This window comes from Anomalospiza imberbis, chromosome 2 (genome assembly GCF_031753505.1).
Source record: "Anomalospiza imberbis isolate Cuckoo-Finch-1a 21T00152 chromosome 2, ASM3175350v1, whole genome shotgun sequence".
Taxonomy (NCBI): domain Eukaryota; kingdom Metazoa; phylum Chordata; class Aves; order Passeriformes; family Viduidae; genus Anomalospiza; species Anomalospiza imberbis.
In genome coordinates, this window is record NC_089682.1 from 75864543 (window position 1) to 75882341 (window position 17799).

At 43.7% G+C, this 17799-nt stretch overlaps 1 protein-coding gene across 1 annotated transcript in view; it reads left to right on the plus strand.

Annotated features, from left to right (window-relative positions):
• The first annotated feature begins 4289 nt into the window (after nt 1-4289).
• The window catches only part of CLCN1 (chloride voltage-gated channel 1), a 37052-nt gene continuing 23542 nt past the window's right edge, over nt 4290-17799 (plus strand). Inside the window, exons 1-6 of the mRNA XM_068182953.1 lie at nt 4290-5098; nt 11352-11505; nt 12026-12157; nt 13624-13752; nt 13855-13988; nt 14758-14835. Of these exons, the coding sequence (XP_068039054.1) occupies nt 4886-5098; nt 11352-11505; nt 12026-12157; nt 13624-13752; nt 13855-13988; nt 14758-14835 (840 nt within the window). The 5' untranslated portion in view covers nt 4290-4885. The remainder of the gene's footprint in view (nt 5099-11351; nt 11506-12025; nt 12158-13623; nt 13753-13854; nt 13989-14757; nt 14836-17799) is intronic.

The following is a 17799-nucleotide window of genomic DNA, read 5'->3' on the forward strand; positions in this document are numbered from 1 at the left end:
TTTGCTGTGAACTCAACCCCTCTTTCAATTGTCCTCTGAGAGTTCTCTGTCATTGTCCTTCCATATCCAGCCTGGCTTACTATGTGCCCCTGCACAGCTTAAATTTCTATCTTTTGCTTGTGTTCAAGCCTTGGTCCCTGATCTATTTCTTTCTTTTACTATAAAAGCTGTCTTTTCTTCCAGTCTCCCTCCCTCACCCTAGCCCTTTTCACAGCATTCTTTCTCTCCCAAAGCTCTAATTGCCTCCTGTAGCTCTTTGAAGCCTCCATGGTTATCTTGTCTAATAAAATATCCTAGTCAAAAGCTTTGTTCTCATCTAGAAGCCATTGCATTATCTGACATCTACTGAAGTATTTTCCCTCTTTTTCTCTCCTTTTTGCTCCATCTAAAGGTATTGCTTGAAGCAAAATATGCTTGCTGTATCTTCCTGTCCAGATTCTCATCCCCTGATGCCCTTCAGTGCTTTCTCTCTTAATGCCTCTGTGTTTCTCTCGTAGAGATTATGTTAGTGTTAAGTAGTCATCCTTTTGTCACCTTTCTCCTCTTCCCCCTTTAAAACTCCCTTCTTCATCTTTATAGTTTCTTTTGTCCTGTAGACTTTTATATTATCTTCTTTACAGACTTGTGGACCTCTTGGGCTGTGCTTTCTTAAGCACAAAACATTATTTTTTCTTTGTTCTTAAATGACTGTTTCACTAATCTTCATGCAGAGTTCTATGTAACAATAACTCTGTCTCAGCAAATTTTGCTCCTGTCAGTCTGGGGTGGCAGAGGACTCTGCATCACCATCTGCTATAATGTCTGTGTATGCAGGGTTGAAAAAAAAAGATGTGGTGTTTCACTCCAGAGGAGGCTGCAGTCTGCTGGTAGGCAGACCTAAGGCTTGTGTACAGTGAGGTCATGAGGTGGTCTAGATCATTCAGGATGAACCTGCTACAGAACAAACCAAAAAAAGTTCTAGCATAAACAGAAGCCTCAGAAGTTGGTATGATGTCTGATAAGTGTGTGGGCAGGGCATAGAAAACATTCAGATTGTCACTGCTGATAAATAGCACTTGGATTATTTCAGGTTATGAATCTCCTGGGACCAGACCGTGGGAAAATTGTGAGTCTTCAGTCATCCTTACTCCCCTCCCCACCAGCCTCTCAGAGCTTTCACTATCAAGGCATTTGGATGAGAAGGCTAGGAATTGTATTTCTGCATCCTGAAAAGCATTCAGGAGAAACAAATAAATGCAGAGAAAGGGAGACCTGAGAGAAAACTGAGAAGAGGAGGGAGAAAAATAGAAGCCTGACTGGACAAGAGATCCATCTTGGTTGACAGTTCTTCCAGATTCTATTATTTTCTTTATTGTCATTTAATACCCTAATTTAGACTGTAGCTGTATTTTCATCTATAGCAAACATGTCCTTGAAACACACTTGGGATTCCCACTAGGGCCTGTAATATGCAAAGGAAAAAAACAATGGTGTACAAGCAGGTCATGTAACTTTCCTTTTGCATGCCATGGGGAAGTCTAGAAACTTTTATGAACCTTTTCAAGAGGCTTAGGTGCACCTGAGGAGTCAAGCCATGTGTATGGGACATCTGTGTTTGTGGCTAGTGCAAGATGGCTATGACACCTTCCTCTTATTTTCACATCTTCCTCCAGCTCTGTGCTAATCTCCTGAGTCTGCTGGTAACCTCTGAAGCAACAGCAGTTCTCCATTGTGAGTCCTGGTGGAAGTGCAGAGCAAGGCCTGGGAAATAGAAAGCAAGACAGAGAGGCAATAAAGAAAATACATAAAGAAGAGCTGTGGCAGGAGATTGCAGGAAGAGTGATAGGGGAGATATGACAGCAGTTGCTGGGCAGCAGCAGTGCAGAAAGGAAGATTTTTTTTTTTTCAAGGTGTTCTCTATATTCTGTGTTTATGTTTATATCTGCAGATCTGAAAACATGGAAAAGATGATGAGTAAAGCTGGAACTTTACTTTTCATAAGGTCAGCTGTGCCAGCTAGAAAAAGTGGATAAGCTGTTGGGTCTACAGGTTCTTCTGAGAGTGAAATAGAAGCAAATTGAAATCTCAGAGCAAATACAAGTTGAGAGTAGTTGCTTTGTATTTAACTAAGGTAGTGTCAGTGAGGCTGGAGGCTGTGACAGAGATTATTGGTACCTTGTGAAATAGCAAGGATTGTTAACAACTTCCAGAGAGGTGACAAAGCAATTTCACCTCCAAGGAGAAACAAGTTGATTTATAAGCTCAGTAGCATGGTAAGATTAGTGTTCAGGACACAGGAAATACTGTGCCATAAATCCAGTATCTCTACAGATTGCATATATTTTGCCATGCACTGAAATGATGAATTTCAGTTCTCAGTTGTTTCCTTGTTAGACAGTACTTGGGTACAGAGACTACAGGTAGAGATGCTGTTTGATGAGAAGTGGGAATTCACTGAGTATGAGGTTCTTAGCTAGAGGTGAGCTAAGTGCATAGGTGCCACGCTGCACACAGTGATTGCTCAGGATCAGCTGCATAGTTGCAGTGCTGCCATGCACTGGCTGAGGTGTGTTACACTGTGGGAAGCACAAGTGAGGGCTCAGGGGCTTTGTGGGATGTCTTCCTAGTGAGGATAGTAAAGGTTTCTTCTTCAAGTAGCATCTGGAGTCACTTGGTTGGCCTTGGGGTCCTTCATGTTTTAATTGATGAAGTGAGTGAGGCCAGGGCCAGTTTGGAAGCTAAGAGGGATAGTTCTTGGAAAAAGCCTTTCAGGGTAGAATCATCCTATTTTGGGCTATTATTATATCATTATTTCCCATGGAAATTCCACAACAGTATCATGCAAGACAGGCAGTAGAGTTTGATTAGCTGGCAGTAGAGGGTTCATTTTTATACTGCAGCAATTTCTAATGTGCCATTCTTGTGCCTCTTGAAAAACAAGAACTAGGGGAGTGCACTTTCGGGTAAAGGTTCTCATTAGTTTTCTGCAGTGGGTCTGATGAATGTTCTCCTTCAGTACATATAATAGTAACTGAAGATCTGGTGCTGTATTACAGATTTGATGTTTGCTGTGCTCTACTGCGTTCAGTTTTTAGGCTTCCTATACATGACGTACCTTATATTTTAGACAGTTTTTTATATTTTATTCACTATATAGTATGTGCTATGCATCATTTTTTATATGAGCCATAATGACAATGGCCTTCCAAAAGCATCTCAAGAGGTTGGGAGCAATTAATACCTTTTTGATGGCAACCTGTAAGGGCAACCAAATGTTTTTCTCTGATTTCCTAGACACAGTCACTTAGAAACTCTTCTTTAAGGTGATTCATTTCAAGTTTTGTCCTACCTATGGGACACAGTCTTCCTCCAGAAGATAGTGCTTGTTGACAGTAAAGTGAGTGCTGTTGAGAATGAAACAGGAGAGCCTGTGAATTTTGGGACAGCACTAATATTGCTTTTGTAAATATTCAGTGCTTGCCTGGCCTGATACCAGTTGTAAGTTGTACACACTAACCTTATCCATGTGGATATACTGCTAATGGATATCCATATCTTAGCAGGAACATGACGAAGGTGGTTTGTGCAAGAAATTAAGTGTGTCTTCCTCATGGAGACTTTCTTTCTACCTTACTCTTGAGGACCATGCAGACTAAAAAAAAAGCAAAAGAAGAAATGTTTTACAGGAGTCTGCAAAATGAGACAATGAGACCACTGTTCTGGGCCCAAAAAAGGGTGTTTTGCCTTTCTCTCTACCCCATCCTGCCTGCAAATCTCTTACTCAGTATGAGTAGCTTGGCATGTGAGGTCTTTTTTTCTTGTATACAGTTTCTGGACTTTGAAGTCTCTGCTCCTCCCTAATTAATAGCCCTCAGAAGAAATATGGTTCCAGGCGGCAGGCTGACAGTACTGGGAGGTGTCTCTAGGCCAAGTTGCTGTAACATGCTTCTCATTCCTGTTGCTGGCTGGTAGTTCACTGGTGTTGGCTGAGCTTGTTGCTTCTCTCCCTGGCTGAGAAACAAGTAGAGTGGAAGAGTGGAGAGGAGAAGCTGTTGAATGCTCTAGTCTGTGGAAAAGTGAGCATCAAGAAGAATGAAATTTCTGCATACACCTATAATTTAGTACCCACAGAGCAGTTTGGTGACATGCTTTGAAGTGCAAAGTATTCCCCATAAGAACACCTGGGAAGGCTGAGATTAGACTTTAATGTTCAGCAGTTTACAGGGATGCCTGACTTCTCCATTAGTGCTTGCCGCTGTGAACTGTGCACTCAGAAAAATTGTCTTGGGACAATTTGGGATGGGTGAGTGAACACCCATCTCGTTCCATCTCACCATAGTTGCTGGCTTCTTTATGATTGTTGCTCAGTCTTTAGGGCAGCTGGTATCTGGGGAGAAAATGAGGAAGCCCACTGACCTTTGTTCTCTTTGTTCACTTTGCAAACAGTGCGTGGGATGGGGAGCCGTGAAAGAAGAGATATCCTGGATAATAATTTCTGCTTCCTCCTGTCTGCTTTCTGTCTCTGTGCTTGTAGCTCTGTCTGTCACACCACCTCCTTCCCCCTGCCCCCTCCCTCTCCTTCAGGAGTTCCCCTCTTGCTCACACCTGATATTCAATCCCAGAAGAGTCTCAGCCTTTTGCTGAGATCAGACACGGCACTGGGGAATCATGTGGCAGAGGAAGGGTGCTATAAATATAGTTGAACCATTTGGGCAGGAAAGGAAGAAAGTGAGAGAGGCACAAGGAGGAGGAGGAGGGGCAGAGAGAAAGAGAGTGCAGGAACAGGACAAGTTGGAGTGGTCTGAGGAGAGAGAAAGGAAGGATCAGCAGAGAATGCGGAGGCCATGCTCTCTGCCAGAACACGAGGTGGTTCTAGGTAAGGCCCAGAGCAGCAACTCAGTTACAGATGAGCGTGAGGAGGAGTGGAGGAATGGAGAGCTCAGAGAGCAAGACGCAGGAGGCCAGCTGGAAGCCAGCTTTGTGGGGGGGCACACCGCAATACGACTATGTCTGCTTTGAGAAATGCACCCCTTACGGGATGCCCGTGGAGGCAGGACACGAGGCCGGGGCGACAGGGGACGACCTGCGCTCCCCGGAGAACTCCCTCAGCTACCCACAGGTAGGGCTGGACAACGGCACGTTTGTGGCAGCACAGGTCTCCCTGGGATCACGCTGGCTCTGGGGTTCTCAGAAGGGCTCTGGCAGAGCACACATCCCCGTCCATCTCCAGTCCCACCAACTCTCCCTTTCACTTGGTCACTCCAGGTCAGCCTTTGACATTCATGGCTGTACTTGCACTAAGGATCCTACCAGTAATTCAAGTCAGAGGTTATTGTCACCTGCCACGGATGCAAGGAGACTTGGAATGGGCAAACTGGGATGGGGAAAATTGACCAGAGCATTAATGTGTTTGTAACAGCAAAGAGTAGCTGCAGCTGCCTTCAGCTGCATAGTGATCTTGAGTAAAGCACAGGAGTGAGTAAAACCAAAGAGAGCAGTGATGTATGTATATGGATATCTGTACAGCTGTGCAGATGAAGTAAAGCTCTCTTGTGACTTTCCTCTGACCATAAAACCCTTCATGGTCATAGATCCATACATCTATATTGGTATTTGATAACTCTTAGTGGAACTTTAAGTGAGGGATTTTCTAACCCTTAAGCTTGACATGACTCTTGCTGTGGTTCATAAAAGCACTGATTCAGAAAAATGTCTGGAGCATAGATGTACTCTGGTTATGGCTTTTTGTTCATTATGCTCTGTATCTCCCTTACCTCTTCTTTTGGGACAGCCTCCTGCAAAGGGGAGGGTTTACAGCAGAGTCCTGGTATCTTATTTCCTACCACTCTGTTCTGATTAAGTTGATCTGAGAGGGCTTTGGTGCAATGAAGGATCCAGTCAAATTATGAGGAAGAGAATGAATGTGAAATTCATAAAGTGGATGTTTCTCCTTAAATGAATACAAATCCTCTTACAAGGATGGTGAATGATTGGGGAATGAAGGAGATTGCATTGTCTCCTAAAGACTTAAGTGATTTAGTGAAAGAAAAAGAGGCATATTTGCCACCAAGAAAATCTCTTTCAGTAGATAAGCATCCCAGTGAGGATAGTTATGTGTCACATTGCCAAAGATCAGAGAATCAGTTCCATAGCCAAATTCAGGAATTTGTCTTCTGAAACTGCCTACAACATCTGAGAGTTTGCATGTCTCCTCCACTAAAGTCTTCCAAAACCACCCCACTGGCGTATTTGAAGAAGCAGCTCAGATGGATAGAGGTCTGACTAGAGCAGTTTAGACTTTATTTACACCAACACAAGACAGTGCTTTGGCTGCAGCAGCCACGCTAAGAGGGCAAGCACCCTCTTAGCCGAGCAGTCATGCTAAGGGGATGGGGTGGAGAGGTGTGTGTGCCCACCTGAGGCTGAGCTCCACTGGCATCACACCTGCCCTGTGGGGTGCAAATTCAGCTGGAGAGCTGAGGTGGGTGAAGGAAATGCACCTTTGTGTGAGTGCCATGAACCAGGAGTGAGCTGGGGTGTGGGGAGCTGCGGGATGCAAACCCTTTCTCCAGTGAAGCACATCCATGCACAGAAACATCCCAGTTCACACATATCCAGCAGATATGCCAGTCCCACACACCTAAACCCGCTGTCCAGTAGGCACAGATGACACAGTGAGGCAACACCACCAGCTCTGTGCTCTTGCTCCTTCACACCAGAGTGTCTCTGTGCTCGGTTCCAGAGGTGTGATGGTCAGTGCATGTAGATAGATGATCTCATCTATCAAGATGGCCATCAAACCCATTCCCATTCCCAAAAATATGTCCTAGAAAGATTTGATATAAGGAGTCATGCACATGCATGTGTGCATGTACATTTATCATGGAACTTTGCATACAAGCATATTCTGGCTAAGCCAGGTTTGCTCTGGATGTGTATATTTCCTGGACATTCATGCACATACAAATAAATTATAAATATGCATGTGTACTTTGCACAAACATGCACACTTATTATCATGTAATTAGCATGAAAAACAACCCCTTGCACATGTTTTCATCCATTTCCACACAGAATAATCATTAAGATTTCTTTCCCCACTGTCATGTGAAAAAACATTTGACAGAGATTTTTATTCTCTTGTGCTCTTTTTCTGCTAGCTGTTGTCTTCTGTTGCATGTGTGATTTGGTTTGGTTTACACAGGCCTCAAAATAGTGAAATCTTGGTCTTTGGCCTTGGACCTTCAGATAATTTTTAGTCAAAAAACATACAGTGGATAATAGATAATTAAATAATAGTAGTAGGATAATAATAATAATAATAATAATAATAGTAATAATATATTCTTGACAACTAATATAGCAGATAGTAGATATATAACAGATGATGTAATATACCTTGTTAAAAATATGCATTATCCTACACGGTAGGATTTTGTATTGTTTTATTTCTGCATGAGAAAGCAGTTACAGCTGGTGAAGTATTTTAAAGCTGTGCTATTTGTGACCATGGAAAGGGTGTTCCTGGCAGGGAGCTCACTCAGGAATACACAGATGGGTGCAGTGGGAGGGATGTGCAATAAGAAATCAGGCAATGCAGTAATACAGAAAAACAGGCTTACAGAGAGAGGTAGGTGGGAGGGCCTCTGGAGCTCTCCAGCCCAAGTCCCTACTCACAGCAGGGCTGATTCCAAGGGTAGGTCACATTGTCCAGAGCCTTTTCCAGGAACGTTCTGAACATCTGCAACACTGAAGATTCCCCAGCCCCGCTGGGCACCTGCTCCTGTGCTGACCTACTCTCAAGTAGGGCTGGATGGGGACATGTGTTCCTTTGCAGGGGCTTTACTTTCTTGCAAGTTGTGCTTTTCCCTTTTGTCTATCTCTGTGCCCCTCTGAGATATCTTGCTTTGATGTTTCCCTCCAACCCCTCTATCCCTTTAGGTAGTGGCACTGCTGTCAGATTTCCCCTTTGCCACCTTTTCTTCAGGAACAACTATTATTTTGTTGTTGTCCCCTGTCCCTTACATGTGCCTCATTGGCTCTATGCCTAAGCAGTTGACTGAGATGTTTTAGTGACATTTAAATTCATGTATGTTGAGTATTTAGGGAGATTTCACCTTTGAGGTCACATATGGCTTCTCCTTGGTGATGCATGAGGAAAAAAAAATCGCCTAAGGAAGATAATTTTAGGAAGAGCAGGATGGCTACAAGGCAGGAGTGAGAGGGAAAGGAATTACAGGCTAAGGCTGCCTCAGCAGCTGGGAGCAGCAAATCATAAACAGGATGCACTGGCAGAGCTGGGGAAAAGGATTTCAGGACTGGAGTACTCTGTGGGGAATGTGTTGTTCAGTCGGAATGGCATGGAAAATAGGTTGGGCTTTGGACTGTGGGAAGAGGGCAGTTTTATAAACGTGCTGACCCCTCAGAAAATAGCTCCCAGAAAAGTCTTGAGATTGTGATGTATTTTTTCCCCCTGAGATTCTGTGTAGCTCTTCCTCTGTAACTCAAACAATGAAATTGCCCCAGTTTTTGGAAAGATAAAAGATCATTTGCATAGATAAATGCTTCATCTCTGAAAAGAAACTTTGCCTGGTTGTGCTTTCTCCCTGGATGATTTGGTTGTGGTTTGTTTTTTGGGGTTGTTTTGTTTTGTTTTGTTTGTTTTTATTTGGTTGGGGTTTTTTTTGGGGGGGGAATGTATGTTCCTCCCATCTATTCTGAGTGGTATTGATACCTTCAGCTGTTTTTGCACCATTTTGGTGGTCTACCTCATCATTTAGCCAAGTAGGCATCATAGTATCTTTTCTTGTTCAACCCTTAGGTGGTAATTGAGAACTTATAAAATTGTCTTCTTTTTTTCTGGTGCTCAGAAACCCTGTGTTCCTTGTGTTAGAGAGGGAGCAACAGAAGAAGGAACAGTCAGAGTTGTACTGTGTTTTATATTTAGTTTTACATCTTCTAGTGGAGTGGATATTTCTTGCCTAACCCAATTTTGCTGTAAGGTCATCCTCTGATTTCTGGATTCTTTCTCTGTCCTGCAATCTTCTACCATTTTAGACACTTCCAGAATCCTGGAGAAGCAAAGCACACGTGTGAAGCATTCTTTAAAGGCGTTGAGACTACCTGGTTTGCCAGGACAGCAACTTCTTTTTTATGTCTGTGGACTAACTCCTTTTTTTCCCATACCCTGACTGCATCATCTTACAGCCAGGCAGAAGCAGGGAACTTGGATACCATATGAGGATTTTCAGCATTCATACTAGTATACTGTCATGCTGTTCTGTCTGGCAGATGGAAGATTCTAATTTGAATCTCATACTTGACAAGGGTTTAAGTTGTATTTGACATAAACCCATCTCTCATGACCACTTAACAGCAATGAAACACTGGCTGAGGTGATGTGAAGATGAATTTGTCTAAAATCTGCTAGTATTTGGCATTTCTGTCTAAAAGACACAGTTAAAAAAAAAAAAGGCAGTTTGCTAGGTAGGACTGCATTATGTATGTGGCAATTACCCTGTAGATGAAATTCTGCAGCCTGATGTTTCACTGTGTTGTCTGTTCTAAGGGGGTCAGAGCATGGCCATTATTGTTTGCAAAGTCTGCTTAATTTACTTAGAATATGTTGGTAATCATGTGGTTAATAATTGCATTAAATTTGTGTGGCTTCCAATACAGTGATGAATGGAAGAATACATTCAGCTGTTCAGACAGGAGCAATCTGTTTAAGAGGTAGCAGGTGAGCCATGTTTAGAACAGGATGATTTTAAAAAGCATAGATAGGGGTTCTGTGGAGAAAAAGAATCCACTAGGATTTTCAAAGGGAGCTATGGCACATGGTTCAAGTGTCTCTTGAGGAATTTGTGCAAATAAATAAAATACTTAGGACCTTCAGTCATATTTATTATGTTGAGATACTAGTTGGTGGAGCGCTGAAACAGGTGCTCAGAGAAACTGGGTAATTTCTGCTCCTGCAGATGTTTAGGAGTTGCTTGCATAAGGTCTTGAGCAGCCTAATCTGGCTTACCTGGCTTTGGAGTTTGCAGGCTGTGGGCAGAGGCTTGGACTAGAAACCTCCAGAGGTGCCTTCCAGTGTCAATCTTTCTGTGAGTCTCTGTATCTATTTTATCTCAAGGGAACAGGAACATCTCTGTTGTTACCTTGAAAGGGGGAGGCAGGAACTGTCAAATAGAAATGTCTTCTAAGTGTGTGGTAATGCTTTATCTCTGTCATACATCCCCTCATTCTCCAGCTTAAGTGTCTGATTTTGCTGATCAAAACATGGCTCAGTCTCGTCCTGCCACTCAGAAAATCTCAGAGAAGCAGATGTGCTGGGAGGGAGCAAAGGGTCACCTTGTCACAGGTGGTAACCTGGTCTGAAGTAAAGCCAAACCTGGTTCACTGAAGGACATGCGAGGAGAAGAGGTTTGTTCTCTGCTTCTCAAATGCACATCTTCCCCACCTGTACGGTGAAAGAGTGAAGTGGGATAGCTGCTCTTCAGGGAATCTGGTAAACAAACGCGGGGCACAGTCAGGGTTCTTCAAACTCCCTTAAGATGTTGACGAGACAGCACAACTGCCCAATTTACTGTAGGAAATGTCCTTGGTACGCACGTGCAGCTGATTGTGAATTGCACATAACCATCTCCTTTTCAAGTCTGGTATCTGAAGAAAACGACTAGATTAAGCAATTAGGAATTTCAGAGGAATTGGAGATACAGGAGGACTTAAAATGCTGATTTGGGTAAATAATGGTTGGAAGTGTGCAGCAGCCTGTGATATTTTTGAGATGATGCTGCTTCTTTTCCTCCACCAGCACCGTCAGTGGCTATGTGCCCTGTTAAGCATTCCTTGGCAGCAGGAGGAACAGATGCAGGACATTCCTGCAGCCTGTTTGAGAGTGTAATGCCTCTCAAAACCTTCAGAGATGTTTTACAGTGCTGCTGAAATCCATGAGACAGCCCTGAGGATGGCGGCCTTGTGTGAACCACTTTGACCTTCTTTTGTACCTCCAGAAAGCTGTCTCTTAATGCTTAAATGCTGTCTCTTAATGTTCAATCTCTCAGCCATTTTTTCCCCCAGGGCATTAGAAAATAACAAATATTCTGTGATCATATCTTGTACTCCCAAAAAGGAGGTAAAAAGGTTTTGGAGAGATTGGAAAGAAGAAACTAGAAAGGAAAAAAAAAAAAAAGAAAAATAAATGAGCTGCATCTGTCTGAGAGTTTCTGTGTCTCAGTCTCCCTGCTTGGTACATTTGGGTCTGTACCTCAGACTGTTGGTAGATCTGCCTTGTCATCCTTAATGCTATTTGTGAAAGAACATTTGCCTTACCTTTTCCTTGTGATCCCTCTTGTTTTCTGCTCCTCTAGCTTTATGGCCGATACACAGACCGGATAACAGATAACATTTCAGACAAGGAAGCAGCAAATCTACTGAAGAAACAGGCCCAAAGGAACAATGGACAACCCCTGAAACGTGACAGTCAAGTACAGATCAAAGAAGAGCACTATTCCAAATGTCAAGGTAGGGACAATTCATGTTTCATTCCCTATTTCCAGATATTGGGTAGGCCAGCAAGAGAGATGGGATTTAAGCAATTGTGACTGGGGAGAAGCAGAGAGGGAAGGAAAAGGAATCAAATCTTATTGGGTTGAAAAACCTTTTCTATATGAGCTTTCATCCTCAAAAGAGAAAAGATATGTTTGGAATAAAAAACCAATCCCAAGTAAATATTTTTTTTTCCACAACAGAGCTCTGTAATGGGAGGAAAAGGACCTCCTTGTATCAGACTTTTGCTGTTAGTGTAGAAGATTTTGAATTCCATCCTGTGTGTCCTGTACACCCCACTTCTTTTTTAAATGTTTTCTAAACTGCATAAGATGGTACAGAGCTGTGTGAGAGAGGGATTGGTAGCAGTCCTTCAACATGAAGCCCATGATGCCTCCAAATAAATGCTTGTTTTAGTCAGCTCTCAGCACAGGAGAGACAGACACAGTTTCATCTATGTTCACTCAGTTTTTCTGGTTCACTTTTCCTTCCACAGACTGTGCTAAACGCATCCAGAAATATGTTACCAAGAAGCTTGGAGAGGACTGGATTTTCTTGGTTCTGTTGGGTCTGGTCATGGCGTTGGTGAGCTGGGGAGTGGATTATGCCAGTGCAAAGACCGTACAGGGTGGGTCCCATTCAGGTGTTGCAAAAGCAGCCAGTAAACGATGCGAATGTTTTGCAAAGCCCAGTGACCAGTGTTGCTCCTCCTTTAACAGCATTGTCCCATCCTCAACCCTTGCTGCTTGGGAAGTTTGAAGCTCTGGCAGTGTAGTAAAGGTTGGCTAGGGAGAGGTTCTTTAAAGAGATGGCAGGGGAAATTTTGGAAGTAAGTGGGCAGAAACAAGGGATATGTGTATGATGAGTCAGAAACAAACAATTATTTTTAATCCCTTTTCTTTCTGCTCCCTTGAATATGCAGGAGCACAGGGAAATGTTATTGTGGCCTTTCCTGTTATACAGCTTCCCTTTCTCCCCAAGAATATTAAGAACATGGGTGATGGGGGAAGGGGCTCTTAGATGCCCTCCTGGCACTGATTCTGCTTTTTACCTCGTTTTTGTTCTTTCCAGTTTTTACTTATACAGTGCCCTGAATTCTTCTGCCATCTGGGCATATAGTTCCCTCTCTTTTTGCCCTTTTCACAAATATCTCCTATTCCCTGTCTTATATCCTTCTCTGCATTTTTCCTGTGCTCTGTCTCCCTTTGCCAGCTACAAAAATTACCAGATCTTTCAGGCCCCATCTCAGTGTGCACGTACACACACCCCCACCCACTGCCACATCCTGTTAACTGCACTGTTCCTTTGTCCTTACCCTCATGTCCCAGTCCTGACTGGCACACACTTACACCAACCTTTTCCTCTTGGCTGCTGCAATTCCTCAAAGCTTCCAACATCCCAGTGTTCCTCCCTCCAGAACTTCCCCATCTACCAGGTGACTGGTATAATCTATTCTGAGGGTTCCTGTCCTTTATACTCCCTGCAGCTGAGTCCTTTGGGGTCCTTTTTCCTTTTCCCCTGCCAAGTCTCAGCCTCTACTGGGGCTGTGTGGGGAGCCAGCTCAGGCAGAGAAGAAGCAGTTGCAGAGGAGCTGCAGCTCAGTTTGGATTCTCAGCAGCTCATGTTGTTGTACCTGGCTGAGCAATGGTGCCACTGCTGTTCTAACAGCTGCAGGCACAGCTTCCATTCTGCTGCTCTAGAAGGGAAATCACAATCAGAGCTTGTAAATTAGTTTTTTTTTTATGAAGGAATGATTGGTGGACCACTTTATTGTCCTTCAGAACCCACACAAGACCCTCAGACTGCCAAATGAAGACACATTGGTTTGTCCTCACAGCTGCATGTGAGGACCTCTTTTTATGCCACACTTATGCACAGGTATTAATAGTGCCTTCTATCCATTCCTGAAGAATGCCTGCTTTATTGGGGAGCTCGTACTCAAAACAAGGCTTGTCTTAGAAAAGGAGCATGAGGGCACCATTTCTGAAGGAGATTTAGCATGGGCACATTTAGCAAGCGTGTGATTGTCAGGTGTCTACCAGCCTTTTTGGAGCAGCTGTGGCTACTGACGGGTTCTCTGTTTGTGTGTTGCAGCCTACAAGTGGATATACGGAGCGCTGCACCCCAATGTCCCTCTGCAGTACGCCGTGTGGGTGGCGGTCCCACTCGGCCTCATTCTGTTTGCGGCCAGTTTCTGCCACTTCGTCTCTCCACAGGCTGTTGGTGAGGGCAGAAGGCAGGGCAAGATCTGTTTCTGTCTGTCTTGCTTTTCTTGTTCCGTTCTCCTGCAGGTTTTGTTCATCCCGGCTCTGCTGTTGTTTTCAGGGTCTGGGATCCCAGAGCTCAAGACCATTATGAGGGGAGTGGTCCTCAAGGAGTATCTCACCCTCAAAGCTTTTGTGGCCAAAGTTGTGGCCCTCACAGCTGGGCTTGGAAGTGGCATGCCTGTGGGGAAAGAGGTAAATATTGCTGATTCTGTGTGCAGTAGTGACCAGGGTCTGGAAGGTGGCAGTTCTCTGTGAAAGAAGAATCTATAAATATTTTCTTTCTTTCACCACCATTCCTCTTGCAAAGCCCTGCTCTTTCCAGCAGCACCTGCCTTTCATTGGCCATTTTCCTTCCACTTTCAAAGACATGATATAGGAAACACCAAACTCTAGTCAGGTAGTCTTTGAGAGGGAAAAAAATTAAATGGAGATAGGAGAACTGAAGAAGATCAGAGGGTCTAAAGAACAAATCTCATGAGGAGTCGCTGAGGGAAATGGGGTTGCTTAATCTGGAGGAAAGGAGCCTCAGGGGAGACCTTCTCTCTCTCTATAACTCCCTGACAGGAGGTTGTAGCCAGGTGGGAACCAGTCAGTTCTCCCAGGTAACCAGTGACAAGACAAGAGGAAATGGCTTCAAATTACACCAGGCAAGGTTTAGATTGGATATTAGGAAAAATTTCTTCAATGAGGTGGTGGTCAGGCATTGAAAAGGCAAGTGGTGGAATCAATATCCCTGGAAGAGTTCTAAAGGTGTGTGGCTGTGGCACCTGGGGACGTGGTTTAGTGGTGAATACAGTGATGCTGCATTAAAGGTTTGATTCAATGATCTCAGAGGTCATTTCCAACCTTGATGGTTCTATTACTGGCTGAGATGGCAGAGAAGTTATGAGGCCTGCAGTAGCTAAATGGTTGTCAGTAACCCGAGGGCAACCCTCTCTGATTTTCTCCTCTTCTCCTACAGGGTCCTTTTGTGCATATTGCCAGTATCTGTGCTGTGGTACTCAGCAAGTTCATGTCGATCTTCTGTGGGGTGTATGAGGTAAGGCACATATCTCTGCACACAGTTCTTCCACAGGCTGAGCTCCTGAGACACCCAGGTTAGTATGGGTAGGCCATGGAACACAGAGGAAACACAGAGATTGATGTTTAATGTACTGCTAGAGAGCAGTAAAACACAGGCTGAACAAAAGTAGTGCAAGGCCAGGCATACAGTCCAAATAACTGTGCAGGACCACCAATGTTGCCCAGAAATTACACAGAGACTGGTTAGGAGTATGTGTTTGACAAGTTTTCAATCTTGTGATTGATGCCTTTGCACTGTGAACATTGACTGTATAAAAAAGTAGCTGCAGACAAAGATCAATTTGTCTTTAAGCCCAATTTATACAGCATTGCTAATTATAGACACTGACACTGTCTGTATGCTTTCGCTGTCGCCAAACAGCCTCTGCAGGCTGATCACCATATTGACTGGTTGTATAAAAAATCTATTAACTGCACATATAGGTAAATGTAGGAACTCCTTTATGTGCAGGCTCTTAGCAGAAAATGACTGTGTAATATAACTGGAGGTGCTGTTCTCCTTCAGTAGATCCTGTCTGTGCACAAGGAGCAGATGTCACTGCTGGAGACCAGCTGACAGTACTAAAGACTGCACTAAAGTGTGTAGAGCCTGCTATTTGTAATAGCCATGGCTGACTGTGCTGCTGGCTGTTGCTTATTCTCATTGTTCTGGGTCCTAACCCCGTGGCTTTGCTCCCTCTAACCCCAGCATGCCCGTGTCTGGCTGCACTCCCTGTTCCAGAATGTGCATAGGCAGCTCGACCTCCTGGTGCCGGCTTGCGCAGTTGGAGTCGGATGTTGCTTCAAGGCTCCTCTTGGAGGCAAGTGTCTTCCTATATGTGGCATTTAATGTACAGTTCCTTTGACCTCTTGCTGTGAGACCTCCTGCTCTCATGAAAGGTTCTCCACAGATACCTCTCCACTTCAGCAACACGAGTTCTTCCCTTTCACGTGTAACTGCTGGCAGCGAAAGGAAGGGAAGGTTACAGGAAAAGTGGCACCTATTTAAGTGCTGATTTCTAATGATGCAGCTTGTTCAGTCTCTGCCGGCCATGAACATTGTTCCACCTGAAGAGTACCATAGGCTATCCAGAAAGTCAATAAAGGACCAAGTAGAGAACAGAAGAAAAAAAAAAAAAAAAACAAAAACAACCTTGCAAGAGGCCACAGGCACATCTTGCAATGAGGGAAATTTTGACTCTGTTAAAGGAAATTATGTTCTTCTCTCCCAAAGGTGGTCCAGCACTGGCATAGGTGTTCAGAGTGTCTAGGGAAATTCCACCCTTGGAAATGTGCAAGACTCACTTGGACAAGAACCTGACCTAGCCTTGGAATTAACAGAACTAACAGCTCTTTGAGCAGGGAGACAACTCCAGAGGTCCCTTCCCAACTTTCCATGATCCCACTTGGAGGAGAAATTTGGAAAGTTATGTTTCCCCCATGCATTTGTACTACTCTTCTCATTCACTGAATTTCTTTAAACAGAGGCACATGATAACTTCTTTCTAAAGCAGTGGAAACATATTAATAAATAATTGGTCTTTCATTTCACTTCCCCCTCTCCCCATGTGCTGCCTTGAACCTCTTTGCATGGTTATTGCACCCAGAAGTGTTTTTAAATGCTATGGTTTTTTTCTAAGATGGCTTAGTTCTTCCATGCACTACTTTCCTGTTAGTCTTCAAATGGATGAGTTAGCTGACAAATGCAACATGGTCTTGCATCAGCAGTAATACTGATCTTTACTCTGGTTGGCTATTAAAAAAAATCAAAGAAGGAACATAGTTTGTCAGCTACAGATTACAAGTTCTTCAGTTGATAACTTGAGAAAAGATGCCAGAAAGAAAATCAGGCTAAGCAAGAGAGAGGCTGAGAACTGTGCATATGTGGGCAGTCTAGCAAGATGTAGACAACCTGAGCTGAAGCCTAAGGCTTCAAGGCAAAATTTGTCAGTCTGCCAAAAGCCTTGAGAGAAAGCACTTTCAGAACCAAGGATCAGACCACAGTCAGGTGCAACCATTGGAAGTATACAAGAGAATGGTATTAATGGCCTTAATGGTAAAAAAAAATAAAGAAAAAAACCCCAATTTAAAAAAATTCTCTGAGGAAGTCTATACTTCCTGTTTCTTTCTTCGTACCTGGAATTAATATAATCTCAGAGACTCCAGGATGCATCATACACAGATGACTGGGAGATGCTAGAGAAGAAAACAGAAGGCTAAACAGGGACTGATCTAACTGCTGCCTTCGGTAGATAAAGGAGATGTCAGACAAAATAGCTAAAGTCTTCTTAGACAACAGTGAAAGGACAAAGAGACAGCAGGCACAACTTGCAACAAGAGAAATTCTATCTACACACGAAAAGAATTTCTCCCGTTGTCCCAAAAGTGGTTCAGGGTGGCACAGGTGTCAAGAGATGCTGGGGAATTGCTGCACTTGAAGGTGTTCAGGGCTGCCTTAGCAGCCTGATCCTGAGCACCCTGATCCTATTATCCTAGATCTAACCTTGCTGTTAGCCCAGTTCTGAACAGAGAGCTAGAGAAGCATTCAGAAACACAGGACTAAGACTTGCTGTAAGTCTGTGATAACACTGTAGTTAGGGAACAAACAGAAAGTTATCAGAGTTTCTGTAGCCCTAGTTCCCCTTTTGGATTTACACCAAATTGTGAAATGTGATTTCTATTACCTGGGATTCATGTAATCTTCAGCTGACCTTGGGCCAGGATATAGCTTGCAGTTTGACTTCATATTGCCCTGGTGTGTAACTTCTTGGTGTTGTTGCAGGTAAATACCACCCTGTGTATTAAGGAGGATGGATTTGAAAAGCCAGTTTAGCCCTTGACAAGCAAATGGTACCCAGTCTCTTAGAAAGACTCTCCCTTTTATACCTTCCAATTACATTTTTTTAATATTATGACCATTTTCACCAGGACAGAACAATGC